The 13175-nt window shown below is 49.4% G+C and overlaps 1 protein-coding gene and 1 pseudogene across 2 annotated transcripts in view; both read left to right on the forward strand.

The window, feature by feature from the left end:
• The window catches only part of LOC115171254 (neurogenic locus notch homolog protein 2), a 54996-nt gene extending 44859 nt beyond the window's left edge, over window positions 1-10137 (forward strand). For both annotated transcript variants that reach the window (XM_029727886.1, XM_029727887.1), the window contains exons 18-27: window positions 2279-2536; window positions 2648-2760; window positions 2994-3529; window positions 3637-4112; window positions 4249-4474; window positions 4571-4830; window positions 5065-5369; window positions 5541-5688; window positions 5819-5916; window positions 6033-10137. In XM_029727886.1, coding sequence (XP_029583746.1) covers window positions 2279-2536; window positions 2648-2760; window positions 2994-3529; window positions 3637-4112; window positions 4249-4474; window positions 4571-4830; window positions 5065-5369; window positions 5541-5688; window positions 5819-5916; window positions 6033-7517 — 3905 coding nt within the window. In that variant the 3' untranslated portion in view covers window positions 7518-10137. The remainder of the gene's footprint in view (window positions 1-2278; window positions 2537-2647; window positions 2761-2993; window positions 3530-3636; window positions 4113-4248; window positions 4475-4570; window positions 4831-5064; window positions 5370-5540; window positions 5689-5818; window positions 5917-6032) is intronic.
• A 465-nt stretch (window positions 10138-10602) lies between these two features.
• On the forward strand, window positions 10603-12060 carry LOC115171255 (microfibril-associated glycoprotein 4-like; annotated as a pseudogene).
• The last annotated feature ends 1115 nt before the right edge of the window (window positions 12061-13175 follow it).

The raw sequence follows: 13175 nt of genomic DNA on the forward strand, positions 1-13175 counted from the left end.
TTCCATACTCACACCGTGTCCTCTTCCATACTCACAACGTGTCCTCTTCCATACTCACAACGTGTCCTCTTCCATACTCACAACGTGTCCTCTTCCATACTCACAACATGTCCTCTTCCATACTCACAACGTGTCCTCTTCCATACTGACAACATGTCCTCTTCCATACTCACAACGTGTCCTCTTCCATACTCACAACATGTCCTCTTCTATACTCACAACGTGTCCTCTTCCATACTCACAACGTGTCCTCTTCCATACTCACAACGTGTCCTCTTCCATACTCACAACTTGTCCTCTTCCATACTCACCACATGTCCTCTTCCATACTCACAACGTGTCCTCTTCCATACTCACAACATGTCCTCTTCCATACTCACAACGTGTCCTCTTCCATACTCACAACATGTCCTCTTCCATACTCACAACGTGTCCTCTTCCATACTCACACCGTGTCCTCTTCCATACTCACAACGTGTCCTCTTCCATACTCACAACGTGTCCTCTTCCATACTCACAGCGTGTCCTCTTCCATACTCACAACGTGTCCTCTTCCATACTCACAACGTGTCCTCTTCCATACTCACAACATGTCCTCTTCCATACTCACAACATGTCCTCTTCCATACTCACAACATGTCCTCTTCCATACTCACAACGTGTCCTCTTCCATGCTCACAACATGTCCTCTTCCATACTCACAACATGTCCTCTTCCATACTCACAACATGTCCTCTTCCATACTCACAACATGTACTGTTATTTCTTTGTGAAGTGAATAAAGAGGAGAGTCTTATAGTGAGTATAGTTACATGCACACAATAATACGAGTATTGTGGATAGATTAACATATTACTTAGTTTAAAACATTTACATGCTTTGCAAGAAGAACGATTTCCCTAATAATCCTGTTTACATGGACACATTTGAAATCAGGCTGCCTGATAGAACTTTGATGAATGCAGAAAATGCCCAATCAAAATAAACTGTCTACCACAGCGGCCATGTTATTTTTGGGGTGCCTATTTGATAGACTTCCCATTCTGAGTTTGGACATGTAAAGTTTGTATGTGAAAGCTACTTCTGAGATTCATACTTTCAGTTTTTCCGAACTCACTTCACTTGCTCATAAGGGAGACTGCTAGTACTGCCTGGTACCTGTACAGATCAAATACACTGCTGGTGCTGCCTGGTACCTGTACAGATCAAATACACTGCTGGTGCTGCCTGGTACCTGTACAGATCAAATACACTGCTGGTGCTGCCTGGTACCTGTACAGATCAAATACACTGCTGGTGCTGCCTGGTACCTGTACAGATCAAATACACTGCTGGTGCTGCCTGGTACCTGTACAGATCAAATACACTGCTGGTGCTGCCTGGTACCTGTACAGATCAAATACACTGCTGGTGCTGCCTGGTACCTGTACAGATCAAATACACTGCTGGTGCTGCCTGGTACCTGTACAGATCAAATACACTGCTGGTGCTGCCTGGTACATGTACAGATCAAATACACTGCTGGTGCTGCCTGGTACATGTACAGATCAAATACACTGCTGGTGCTGCCTGGTACATGTACAGATCAAATACACTGCTGGTGCTGCCTGGTACATGTTCAGATCAAATACACTGCTGGTGCTGCCTGGTACATGTACAGATCAAATACACTGCTGGTGCTGCCTGGTACATGTTCAGATCAAATACACTGCTGGTGCTGCCTGGTACATGTACAGATAAAATACACTGCTGGTGCTGCCTGGTACATGTACAGATCAAATACACTGCTGGTGCTGCCTGGTACATGTACAGATCAAATACACTGCTGGTGCTGCCTGGTACCTGTACAGATCAAATACACTGCTGGTGCTGCCTGGTACCTGTACAGATCAAATACACTGCTGGTGCTGCCTGGTACATGTACAGATCAAATACACTGCTGGTGCTGCCTGGTACATGTACAGATCAAATGCACTGCTGGTGCTGCCTGGTACATGTACAGATCAAATACACTGCTGGTGCTGCCTGGTACATGTACAGATCAAATACACTGCTGGAAGTCAGATTAAGCCGTTGACATGTCCTAATAATTAGAAAAGATTGCTCAGAAATCGGCGTATGCTAACTACCATTAGAACCTTACGCTGATTAAGATAAGCAGAGTAAGGTGTTTACATGACTAATGCCATGCTCTGCCTTCTGCCATAATCAGTTTGATATTTCATGACATGTGCATGTAAACGTACTCAATATTGATAGCTGTCCATCTCTCCTACAGGTGTTCTGTGTGAGATCAACGAGGATGACTGTGCTCTTCCTCTGAGGCTGCGCGGGAGTCCTCCTAAGTGTCTGAACAATGGTACCTGTGTGGACAGGGTGGGGGGCTACCGCTGCAACTGTCCCCCTGGCTTCACTGGAGAGAGGTGTGAGGGGGACATCAACGAGTGTCACTCCAACCCCTGCAGCCTCGCCAACAGTCTGGACTGCATCCAGCTCCCCAACGACTACCAGTGTGTCTGCAAGCCCAGCTTCACAGGTAAGGAGGGTGCGCGTGTGTGTATAGTCGTATTGTTGTGTAATAAATGTGTGTGTTTGTATCTGTTTGCGCCACTCTAACGTGTGTGTGTGTGTGTGTTATCGTGTGCAGGTCGGCGGTGCCAGAGCAGGTTCAGTGTGTGCGAGTCTCAGCCCTGTCAGAACGGAGGGGCCTGTTCTGTCTCCAGCAGCTCAGCCCTTGGATACGTCTGTACCTGTCATCTGGTAAGTATCAACATGTCACTGTCGCACACCTTTACCCAGTGTCTCGTCCTCCTGTGGAAACAGCTGGTATTACTACAACCATCTCTATCTCCCTGAACTTCCCTGCTCACATAGCATAACCTAGAACCATATGTCAAAGAGCCCTGGATTTATTACAACGCTAACATCCTGTAGTTGACCACATCTGTTTGTTACCCACACTGACGTAGTAAGTGATTGTTCTCCCTCCTCAGGGCTATGCTGGGAACAACTGTGAGAGGAGCATGTCATGTCGGGAGTTATCTTGCTATAATGGAGGTAGTTGTGCTCTGACCACGCGGGGCGCCCGCTGTACCTGCCTGACAGGCTACGCCGGGCCCCAGTGCCAGCACCGTAGTAACGAGGGCTGCTCCTCCCAGCCGTGCCGCAACGGAGGCCTCTGCACCGAGGAGACCAGCTTCCCCTTCTTCCTCTGCCAGTGTGCCCAAGGCTGGACGGGCAAGCGCTGCGAGCAGGGCAGCACCAGGCTGGTAGAGACCCTTCTGCCGCCCGCCTGCCCCCTGGCCGACTGCCATGGCAAGGCCAACGACGGTGTCTGCGACAAGGAGTGCAACACATTCCCCTGCCGCTGGGACGGGGGCGACTGCTCGCTGGCGGTGAACCCGTGGGCGCGCTGCACCGACCCGCTCTGCTGGCGTGTCTTCAACAACAGCCAGTGTGACGAGTCGTGCAACAACGCCGACTGCCTCTACGACAACTTTGACTGCAAGAACAAGGAGAAAATCTGCAAGTAAGTACTCCACCGCCAGCATTCTGTTCTGAACTCTCATTCTTTCACCTTACCCTCTATATGAAACCCTCTAAGCTGATCTCTGTAACTCTCTCGGTCTCCACCAGTCCCATCTACGAGGCGTACTGCATCGACCACTACGCTGACGGCCGCTGTGACCAAGGCTGTAACTCAGAGGAGTGTGGCTGGGACGGTCTGGACTGTGCAGGGAAGGTTCCAAAGAACCTGGCTGACGGGGTGCTGGTCCTGGTGGTCCTGCTTCCCCCGGACGAACTCGTGAATACGGCCCCTGCCTTCCTGCAGAAGCTCAGCGCCATCCTGAGAACCACCCTGCGCTTCCGCCTGGACCACAACGGAGAGCCCATGATCCGACCCTACACCCGCCGAGAGGCGCGCCTCAAACGAGAGCTGCAGCCCCACCAGGAGGTCATTGGGTCCATAGTGTACCTGGAGATAGACAACCGTCTGTGTTCCCAGCGGTCTGACGACTGTTTCCCGTCGGCAGACAGCGCAGCAGACTACCTGGGAGCCCTGTCAGCCGTGGAGATGCTCCGCTTCCCCTACCCCATCAAGGAAGTCCGCGGTGAGCAGAAACCCTCTGACACTATACCAGGATACAGCATCTAAACATAACATTACAAACATTTATATATATGTCATTTCTCCATCGAATACTGTAACCACAGCTTGTATACTAAAGTCCTTGTTATATCATGTAGGTGAGAAGATCCAAGACCCTGTGGACATGCCAGAGTGGGGCAAGCTGATGCTGGTGGGCGTGGCAGCCCTGTTCCTATTGGTCATCCTGGTGGTGGGCGTGCTGATTGGCCGCAGGAAGAGAGAACACAGCACCCTGTGGTTCCCCGAGGGCTTCTTCCCCAAGAAGGAACCCAGCAGCAACAAGAACCGCAGGGAACCCTTAGGCCAGGACGCACTGGGCATGAAGTGAGTAGTCACTCTGTTGTCTCCTCAGTACACTTCCAGATCAATGTATCTGCTCCACTATGGTATTGTGACTGTGTGTTACCTGTCTCTCTGCAGATACATGCCCAAGACGGTGGAGGAGTCTCTGCTTGGCGACCACAGTGACTCGTGGATCGACACAGACTGCCCCGAGGCCAAGAGACTGAAGGTTGAGGAGCCCAGCCTCCTGTCAGAAAGTGAAGACACTGTAGACTGTAGACAGTGGACCCAGCACCACCTAGCGGCTGCAGACATCCGCATGCCCCCCTCCATGGCCCTCACCCCGCCCCAGGGAGAGTTCGACCAGGACTGCATGGACGTCAACGTCCGAGGACCTGGTCAGTATTGAAATGAATCACATGGGAGCGTTGTTGTGTCATGTGCAGTGTTGTATGTGTCTGGACTGGAATCCTTAAGGCTGTAGTATATCCTTAAAAACCGCTCCTCCTGATTCATATTCCCAGTGTTTATGGTTAGTTGCTACGTTTGATCTCTTTGATCTGTTCCTGTCCGTTGTGTTTTGATTGACACATTGACTGACCCTTCGCCTCTCCCGACCTTCTCCCCTCCAGACGGTTTCACCCCTCTGATGCTGGCGTCGTTCTGCGGAGGCGGTCTGGAGCCCGAGCTCCCCGAGGAGGAGGAGTCAGAGGAGTGTTCCGCCAACATCATCTCTGACCTCATCTACCAGGGCGCCACATTGGCCGCCCAGACGGACCGCACCGGAGAGACCGCCCTTCACCTGGCTGCCCGCTACGCCCGCGCTGACGCCGCCAAGCGGCTGTTGGACGCTGGGGCCGACGCCAACGCGCAGGACAACACAGGGCGCACGCCGCTACACGCCGCCGTGGCCGCCGACGCCCAGGGGGTCTTCCAGGTAAACAGTTATATCTTCATACTTACTCAATGTATTCCTCTGTCTTTCTATACGCAGTATTACACATGTAAGACTTGACTTTGCTACTTCTTACGGTTGCCCACTTGCTGAGTAGACTGCTGGGTCATCTGCCAGACTGACCTGTTATTTCTCCCTGTCTGACCTGGTTAGATTCTGATCCGAACCCGGGCTACAGACCTGGACTCTCGTATGTACGATGGCTCCACCGCCCTGATCCTGGCTGCCCGCCTGGCCGTAGAGGGCATGGTGGAGGAACTCATCACCTGCCACGCAGACATCAACGCTGTCGACGAACTGGGTACGTGATTGGCTAAACTAGTGTGTGAGTGTGTGTGTTGAAGAGAGAGTTGATGCAGTTGAATGGTGATGCTGTGTTTCGTGGTAAGAGGCAGGATGAGTAAGAACAGGGTGTGTTCCTCCCATCCCAGGTAAATCTGCTCTGCACTGGGCAGCTGCTGTCAACAACGTGGAGGCCACCATGGCCCTGCTGAAGAACGGAGCCAACAAAGACATGCAGGACCTCAAGGTACACACAGCTCTCCACCTATATCTACAACTGTCATCCACCCACAGTCATACAGTCATATATAGAGAGATATTGAGGAGCCAAAATGTCTAACTATCCCTCTCTCTGTATATTAGGAGGAGACGCCACTCTTCCTGGCGGCGCGTGAGGGTAGTTGTGAGGCGGTCAAGATCCTCCTGGCCCACTTCGCCAACAGGGAGATAACCGACCATATGGACCGTCTGCCTCGGGACATCGCCCAGGAGAGAATGCACCATGACATCGTTCAGCTGCTGGATGAGTACAACACAGTGAGGAGCCCCCAGGGCCACGGTGGGGCCCCACACCACCTGGCCGGGGGACACACCCTGTCCCCCCTCATGTGCCCCCCCAGCGCCTTCATGCCCGGCCTGAAGAACACCCCCCAGGGGAAGAAGAGTCGCCGCCCCGGGGCCAAGGGTTCAGGTCTGGGAGGGCAGCATGCCCAGAACCTCAAGGATTCAGCTAAGGCCCGCAACAAGAAGCTGACCCTGGACATGCAGAGCGCCCTGCTGGAGAGCTCTGTCACCCTGTCCCCCGTCGACTCCCTGGACTCCCCCCGCGGAGGGGCCAACAACGCCGGCTACATCACCAACCCCTGCTCCCCGGTCGCCATGCCCTCCTCGGGGCTCTTCCACTCCTCCATGTCGGTGCCCAGCACTCCCATGGTGCACAGCAGCATGATGGACGGCTCTGGCCCCTTCGCTGTGTCTCTGGCCCAGCTCAACGACCTGGGAGATGGAGGCATGTCCATGCAGGGCCGCGTGTCCATGGCCAGCAAGGTCAACCAGGGCCCCCACGGCTACGTGCTCAACGCCGGCCAGCTGGGGCTTAACATGGGCCTGGTGAGCCCTGTCAGCGTGCCCTTCGACTGGCACAGCCGCATGCCCTCCTCCTCCCAGTGCGGGGGACAGGTGGTGAACCTGGTCCACAGCAGCCAGGCGGGCATGCACCCTCAGAGCCCCATGCAGCAGAACAGCCTCATGATGCAGCAGCACCAGCAGCACCAGCAGCACCTGTACCGCAGCGCCCAGCAGGCCATGCTGCAGCCCACGCCTGTCATCGCCAGCACGCCCATCTCCCACAGCCCCGTCAAGCTGCCCTCCATCGCAGAGCAGCAGCAGCAGCTTCACAACCACTCCATGGCCAGCCAGCAGAGCCTCCGCATGGGCACCTCCTCCCCACCCACACCCCAGACAACACAGCCCCCTCCAGCCTTCTTCCAGCAGCAGCAGCAGCCTCCTCAGCCCCAGCCAGCTCCTCAGCCCACCTCTCCACAGGCCTCCCAGGCCCCTCCTCCCCAGGCCAGTGGCAGCACTGCAGGCTTGGAGGACTACCCCACCCCGCCCTCCCAGCACAGCTACTCCGCCCTGGATGCCACCCCCAAGCATTACCTCCGCCTGTCCAGCGAGCATCCCTACCTGACCCCCTCCCCAGAGTCGCCCGAGCCCTGGTCCAGCCCTTCCCCCCACTGTGTGTCTGATTGGTCAGACTCCACCCCCAGCCCGGCGGTGGCCGGTCCTGCCCAAACCCAGATTTCCCATGTCCAGGAGTCCAACGGCAAGATGCAGGTGTTTGCATGAACCCCCAAGGCACCTGGTTAACACCTGGTTAACACCTGGTTAACACCTGGTTAACAGAGACCTGCCTGGGGGAGAGGAGAGAGGAGACGACTGGCTGTAAAGGCCTGTGTGTCTGGAGTTTATGCGTCAGCCTGGATCCAGGTTTTCCATTGGATTTGGATTGACTGTGTTTTATCACGAGGACCGTCTGCTAGTGTTGTTTGCAGAGAAAGAGTAAAGGGAAATGTGTGTTGTCTGGATATAAAAGAACAGACAATTTAATGAAGTAAGACTTATTCTGTCACAGATGGACTTGTTTTTTTATTATTATAAAAAGTATATGAAGAAATGAAGTCTTTCATTTCAAAGACTTAGGGATGCTCTCCTGAAAAACTAACAAACTTTTAAAAAAGTAGATAAAAGAAAGAAAAAAGCAACAATGTTGAAGGGAATTCCTTTATTTTTATTTATTGTTTTTTTGTGTTTCTCAGAGCTGCCTTTTCAGGTGTTTTCTCAGCCTCTTTCTGTCCTGTCCTCTCACAGTGTTTCACACTCACCTGTTACATGGAACATGTCTTGGGCTCACCTGAGGCCAGTGGTGTTACAAGGAAGATGACTAGTGATTCAGTCACTCTCCACCCACCACCACCACCACCAGTGTCTAACACTCTGTAGGCAGATCAACATGGGCTTCAGACAGGAAGAGGAAGAGGTCTCGCCTCTCTTGACTGATGTTATTTATTTAGGCCAACAGGTAAAACGATACGATTGGCTTGGGAACAAATATGTACTCTTTTAAGTTGGCTGTCATTAGTGATATTATGTTCTGATTTGATGAACTAGGAAAAAAAGAACTGATTTACATTCCGTAGAAGTATTATGTGTAAGAATGTAGAATGATGGGCGTCTCTGAAGCACTTGACGGGACCGAGCGTTGGGAGGGAGGGTGATCGTGAGGTGGGGTTCTGACACGGCAACGAGGCACTCTGCTTATCCACACACAGAGCCAGGAAGGCTCTAAGCATTCATTACAGTACTTCATTGGCCAGTGTTCAGTCAGACAGACAACTCAACAAAAACATTGATGTGTTAAAGTTTCAACGTCACATTGACTTAAGCCACGTTCTCCCCCAGGCCGTCTGCGTGTCAGCCCCAGGCACGGCTCGAGTCATCCTAGTCATTAGTCTCATTGGTCCTGGTATAAAGGGTTTGCGCCCCCAGTCTGCCATCACTACTTCAGTCATGCAGCTTGTTTTCACTCATTCTGAACATTCATTCAGATGAAGGCATTATTATGCCAATTCTAAATCAGCCTGTCACTGCCCTTTAGTTTTGGTTTTTACTCAGTTATGTGTGTTTTTTTATATACTGTATATGTGTTGACACCATGGTTACCTTTTGGAACATCTCCTCGGTGTACTAAGCTATGTTTATCAGCTGCTATTCTTTTACCACTAACCTGCAAACATTCCTGCATGTTGCCTGGCAGTGTGATAGAATGTTTTTGACTGCTTCTATTCTATTCTTTGACCCCTGGTCCTGTTTTTGTGTAGCCTGAGTCCCACATCTATTTGTGCTCTCTTTCCGACTCCGTTGCTGTCATTGTTGTGCGTGCAAGACCGCACACCTAGATCTGGGACTCAGGCTAGCTGTCGCGTTGGCCAATAGAAGCACATTCTCTTGCGGTTCCATTGGTAATTGAGGTGTTGGTATGTTCTCCTGCGGTTCAGTTACGGATAAGTCTGTGGACTGATTCCAACTCTGGTGCGCTCCAGTCGTGGTCAGTCAGTCGTCAGTCAGTCGGCCAGTGTGAGGGCGTGGCTGGTGAGTTGGGACTGTTAGTGCTCTGTCTCTCCTCAGGGAGGTGCTGTTCTACAGCATGAAGAGCGTCGTTAGCAGCTCGCACCCCACTAGCCACAGAGAGGACATTTACATAGGACTTGTTAGAAGACGTGGAAGGAGAGAACACTACTATGTAGTGCTGCACCCCCCTACTGTAGCCCTTTACTATGGAGGTCACTCCCCAGAGATCCAACTAGCCCTCACAACCAGACCACTGCTGCTCCCTGGACAGGATACTTACTACTGGGAGAGCCAATCAGATCCTCCCCTGTTCGATTTCATTACTGGTCCAAGCCTGTTGACTATAACCAGCTACTACAGTACAGTCAGACCTGGGAGGTTTCTGGGTTGAACTGATACTAGGTTCAGATTCCACTTCAGGGTTCATTTAGTGAAGTGTTTATTTGTTGTCCTTTGATTTCCTTTCCTGGCGACATTACTATGCTCTGTCTGTACATTTCAGATATCCCAACTTCTGTCTGTAAATAATGCTTGTCCTGGGTAGATCTACTTGTTTATGATGCATCTTGTGTTTCTAAAAATGATTATGTACTAAAAAGGACAAAAAGAAAATGTACTTCCTTTTAGGATTATTGTGAAAATTGAGGATGTGACTGATATTTTATTGGTCTTGTATTATTAGAAGTCATAGATATTTTCTATCATTATTATTAATTCCTATACTTGTTTAAAAGTAGTTTAAAAATCATTGTACATAAAAAAACGTTCCACAGTGTTTCTTTCTACAGACAAAAGTTGTAAAATAAGTCACTTCTAATAAAAACTGTAGGGAACTACATTTCTGTGTATCTTTTTGCATTCATCATATTTTCACACATTTATATTTGACTTATAATAATGTACTAATTATTATGTATTGCATGTGAATAGAGCAAATAGTTTCAAATGTAGAATATGATGTTGATTGCCGTTTTAGTGGATGGTTAAAGGCATCGTTACAGCCTTCCTGACACCTAGAGGTACTGTCTCCCTGGGTTTAGAAAAGCCTTAGCATTTCTGGGTCAGTGGTATTGACAGTACTTCTTGAGCATGTTGTTACAGCGCTGAGAGTTGTGAGTTCGTGCCCATGTCGGGTGGAATTTCCACTCTGTCACATTTGTAGTGGATTTCCACTCTGTCACAATTGTAGTGGATTTCCACTCTGTCACAATTACACAAAAGTAAATGGGTCTACAAGGAGGGACAGGCACGTTCTTTAAATGGTATAAAACTGAACTTCCAAAGACCTTGCTATTCATCATTTTCCTCCATTTCAACGTTAGTCTCGGAGCAAGGAAGGATCACAACTTTGGACAACTTCCCTAAGGTAATTCTATCCTATCAGAGAAATAATGAAGGTGAGATTGGTTACCTTGAATAGGGGGTGGGGATTACTATTCTATAATAATGTCTAAGTTAAAGTTGACATTTATTGCAGGCTTTGGATGTGCTCATTCTACTACTCCCAGTGGCAGTCAATACTCTACCATATGATATCATGCCAGTGGATTGTGTTGATGTGTACAGAAGGAGCTTTGGACACAGTGGAGTGTTCACCATCTACCCTGCAGGAACAACCTCCCCCATCCAGGTCTACTGTGACATGGGCTGTGAGGACCAACCTGGGGGGGGGAATGGACAGTGTGTACAGTGACTAGACCTTTTGTTTATAGTCTTTTGAGCTTCAAAGTTTGTTTCACGACCACTACCTCAGGGCTCAATCCATGTTGTTGTTTGCACAATTAGCATTTGAAGTAGAGAATGTTATCAACCCGGAGAGATGGATAAAAATTCCCCTTGTGTGGAACATCTTAAAATGCCCCTCTATTCCAGGTGATCCAGAAGAGAAAGGATGGGACAGTGAACTTTTACCGTGGATGGGACCAATACAGGAGTGGATTTGGGCAGCCATCTGGAGAGTACTGGTTAGGTAAGAGCATGACGCACTGGACACATTTGAAATGTCTATGCTGAGATACGAAATGTATTAAATGTCTGTTCATGTGTATTATTACTATCTTTAGTACTCACCTCGTGTTATGTTCTCCACCAGCACCTTGTGCTCTCCCTCAGGCCTAGAAAACATCCATCCCCTCACTCAGGAAGAAGTATGAGTTGAGAGTGGACCTGGAGGACTTTGAAGGGGCTAAAGTCCACGTCCAGTACTCCTCCTCTGTCGACTCTGAGCATGAAGAATACAAGCTGCATTTAAGTGGCTTCAAAGATGGAGGTGCCGGTGAGTCTAAAGAACACTTCAATTTCTCCTCCTTTCCCGTGAAATAACAGTATTACAAATCTGAAAGGACTACTTGGTCGATACAGTATGAAGAAAGTTATACTGTAAATGGACATGTGGAACAATCCCTTCTGCATTTCAGGAACATCTATGGATGAACACAATGGGTTCTCCACCTTCGACAAAGACCAGGACACTCACGTTTCAAACTGTGCTAAATCCTATCTAGGAGGATGGTGGTATGGAGAATGCCAGTGTCAATCCCAACGGGGTATATCTGTGGGGCGACTCAATCTATGGTATTGGTATCAACTGGGTGTATTGGAAAGGTTATAAATACTCTTTAAAAGCCATTGAAATGAAGATAAGGCCTGTGTAATAAGTGCAGAACCTCTCATACTTTGCATTCAAATATTACCTATCAAATTATGAAAATATTTTGAAAGCCACTGAAGTTTAAAGCTAATAAAAAACAATTAAAACGTTTTGCCTCGTTTTATTGAAGTGTTGCCAGTCTTACCATAAACCTTCAATACACTGTTAAAATACAGTAGTAACACTAATATCCTCTAAAAGCTGAAGGAACAGAAGGAGTCCAGATTGGTCTGAGACACACTGAGCCCTTAGTCCGTATGGCTAGGTTACTGGGTTTGATTAGAGGCCCACAAACATCAGTCCTTAACTTGTTAAAGTCTCATCTTTGTTGAGCACAGTCATTGATAGTTTAAGGAGTGGTTATGAATGTTCATAAGGAAGGGTTCTGGTCTGAGGTGTGGGTCTTTTACTAAGGATCTATCAGGAAGGTCTCAACAGTACTCTTTTGTTGTGTCTATACACCAACATGACTAGCAGAGAATAGAAGGGGGCTTGTCCACTGCAGACTGGAGAGTCACTCAATGACTCACGCCTTCTGCTCTCTCTATCCTCCTATCTCTCCTCACCAGGTTATTCACTCTGTCTCTCCAACCTTCTGCTCTCTCTATCCTCCTATCTCTCCTCACCAGGTTATTAACTCTGTCTCTCCAACCTTCTGCTCTCTCTATCCTCCTATCTCTCCTCACCAGGTTATTCACTCTGTCTCTCCAACCTTCTGCTCTCTCTATCCTCCTATCTCTCCTCACCAGGTTATTCACTCTGTCTCTCCAACCTTCTGCTCTCTCTATCCTCCTATCTCTCCTCACTAGGATATTAACTCTGTCTCTCCAACCTTCTGCTCTCTCTATCCTCCTATCTCTCCTCACCAGGTTATTCACTCTGTCTCTCCAACCTTCTGCTCTCTCTATCCTCCTATCTCTCCTCACCAGGTTATTCACTCTGTCTCTCCAACCTTCTGCTCTCTCTATCCTCCTATCTCTCCTCACCAGGTTATTCACTCTGTCTCTCCAACCTTCTGCTCTCTCTATCCTCCTATCTCTCCTCACCAGGTTATTCACTCTGTCTCTCCAACCTTCTGCTCTCTCTATCCTCCTATCTCTCCTCACTAGGATATTCACTGTCTCTCCAACCTTCATCTCTCTCTATCCACCTATCTCTCCTCACTAGGTTATTCACTCTGTCTCTCCAACCTTCTGCTCTCTCTATCCTCCTATCTCTCCTCACTA

This window comes from Salmo trutta, chromosome 32 (assembly GCF_901001165.1).
Source record: "Salmo trutta chromosome 32, fSalTru1.1, whole genome shotgun sequence".
NCBI classification, from domain to species: Eukaryota; Metazoa; Chordata; class Actinopteri; order Salmoniformes; family Salmonidae; genus Salmo; species Salmo trutta.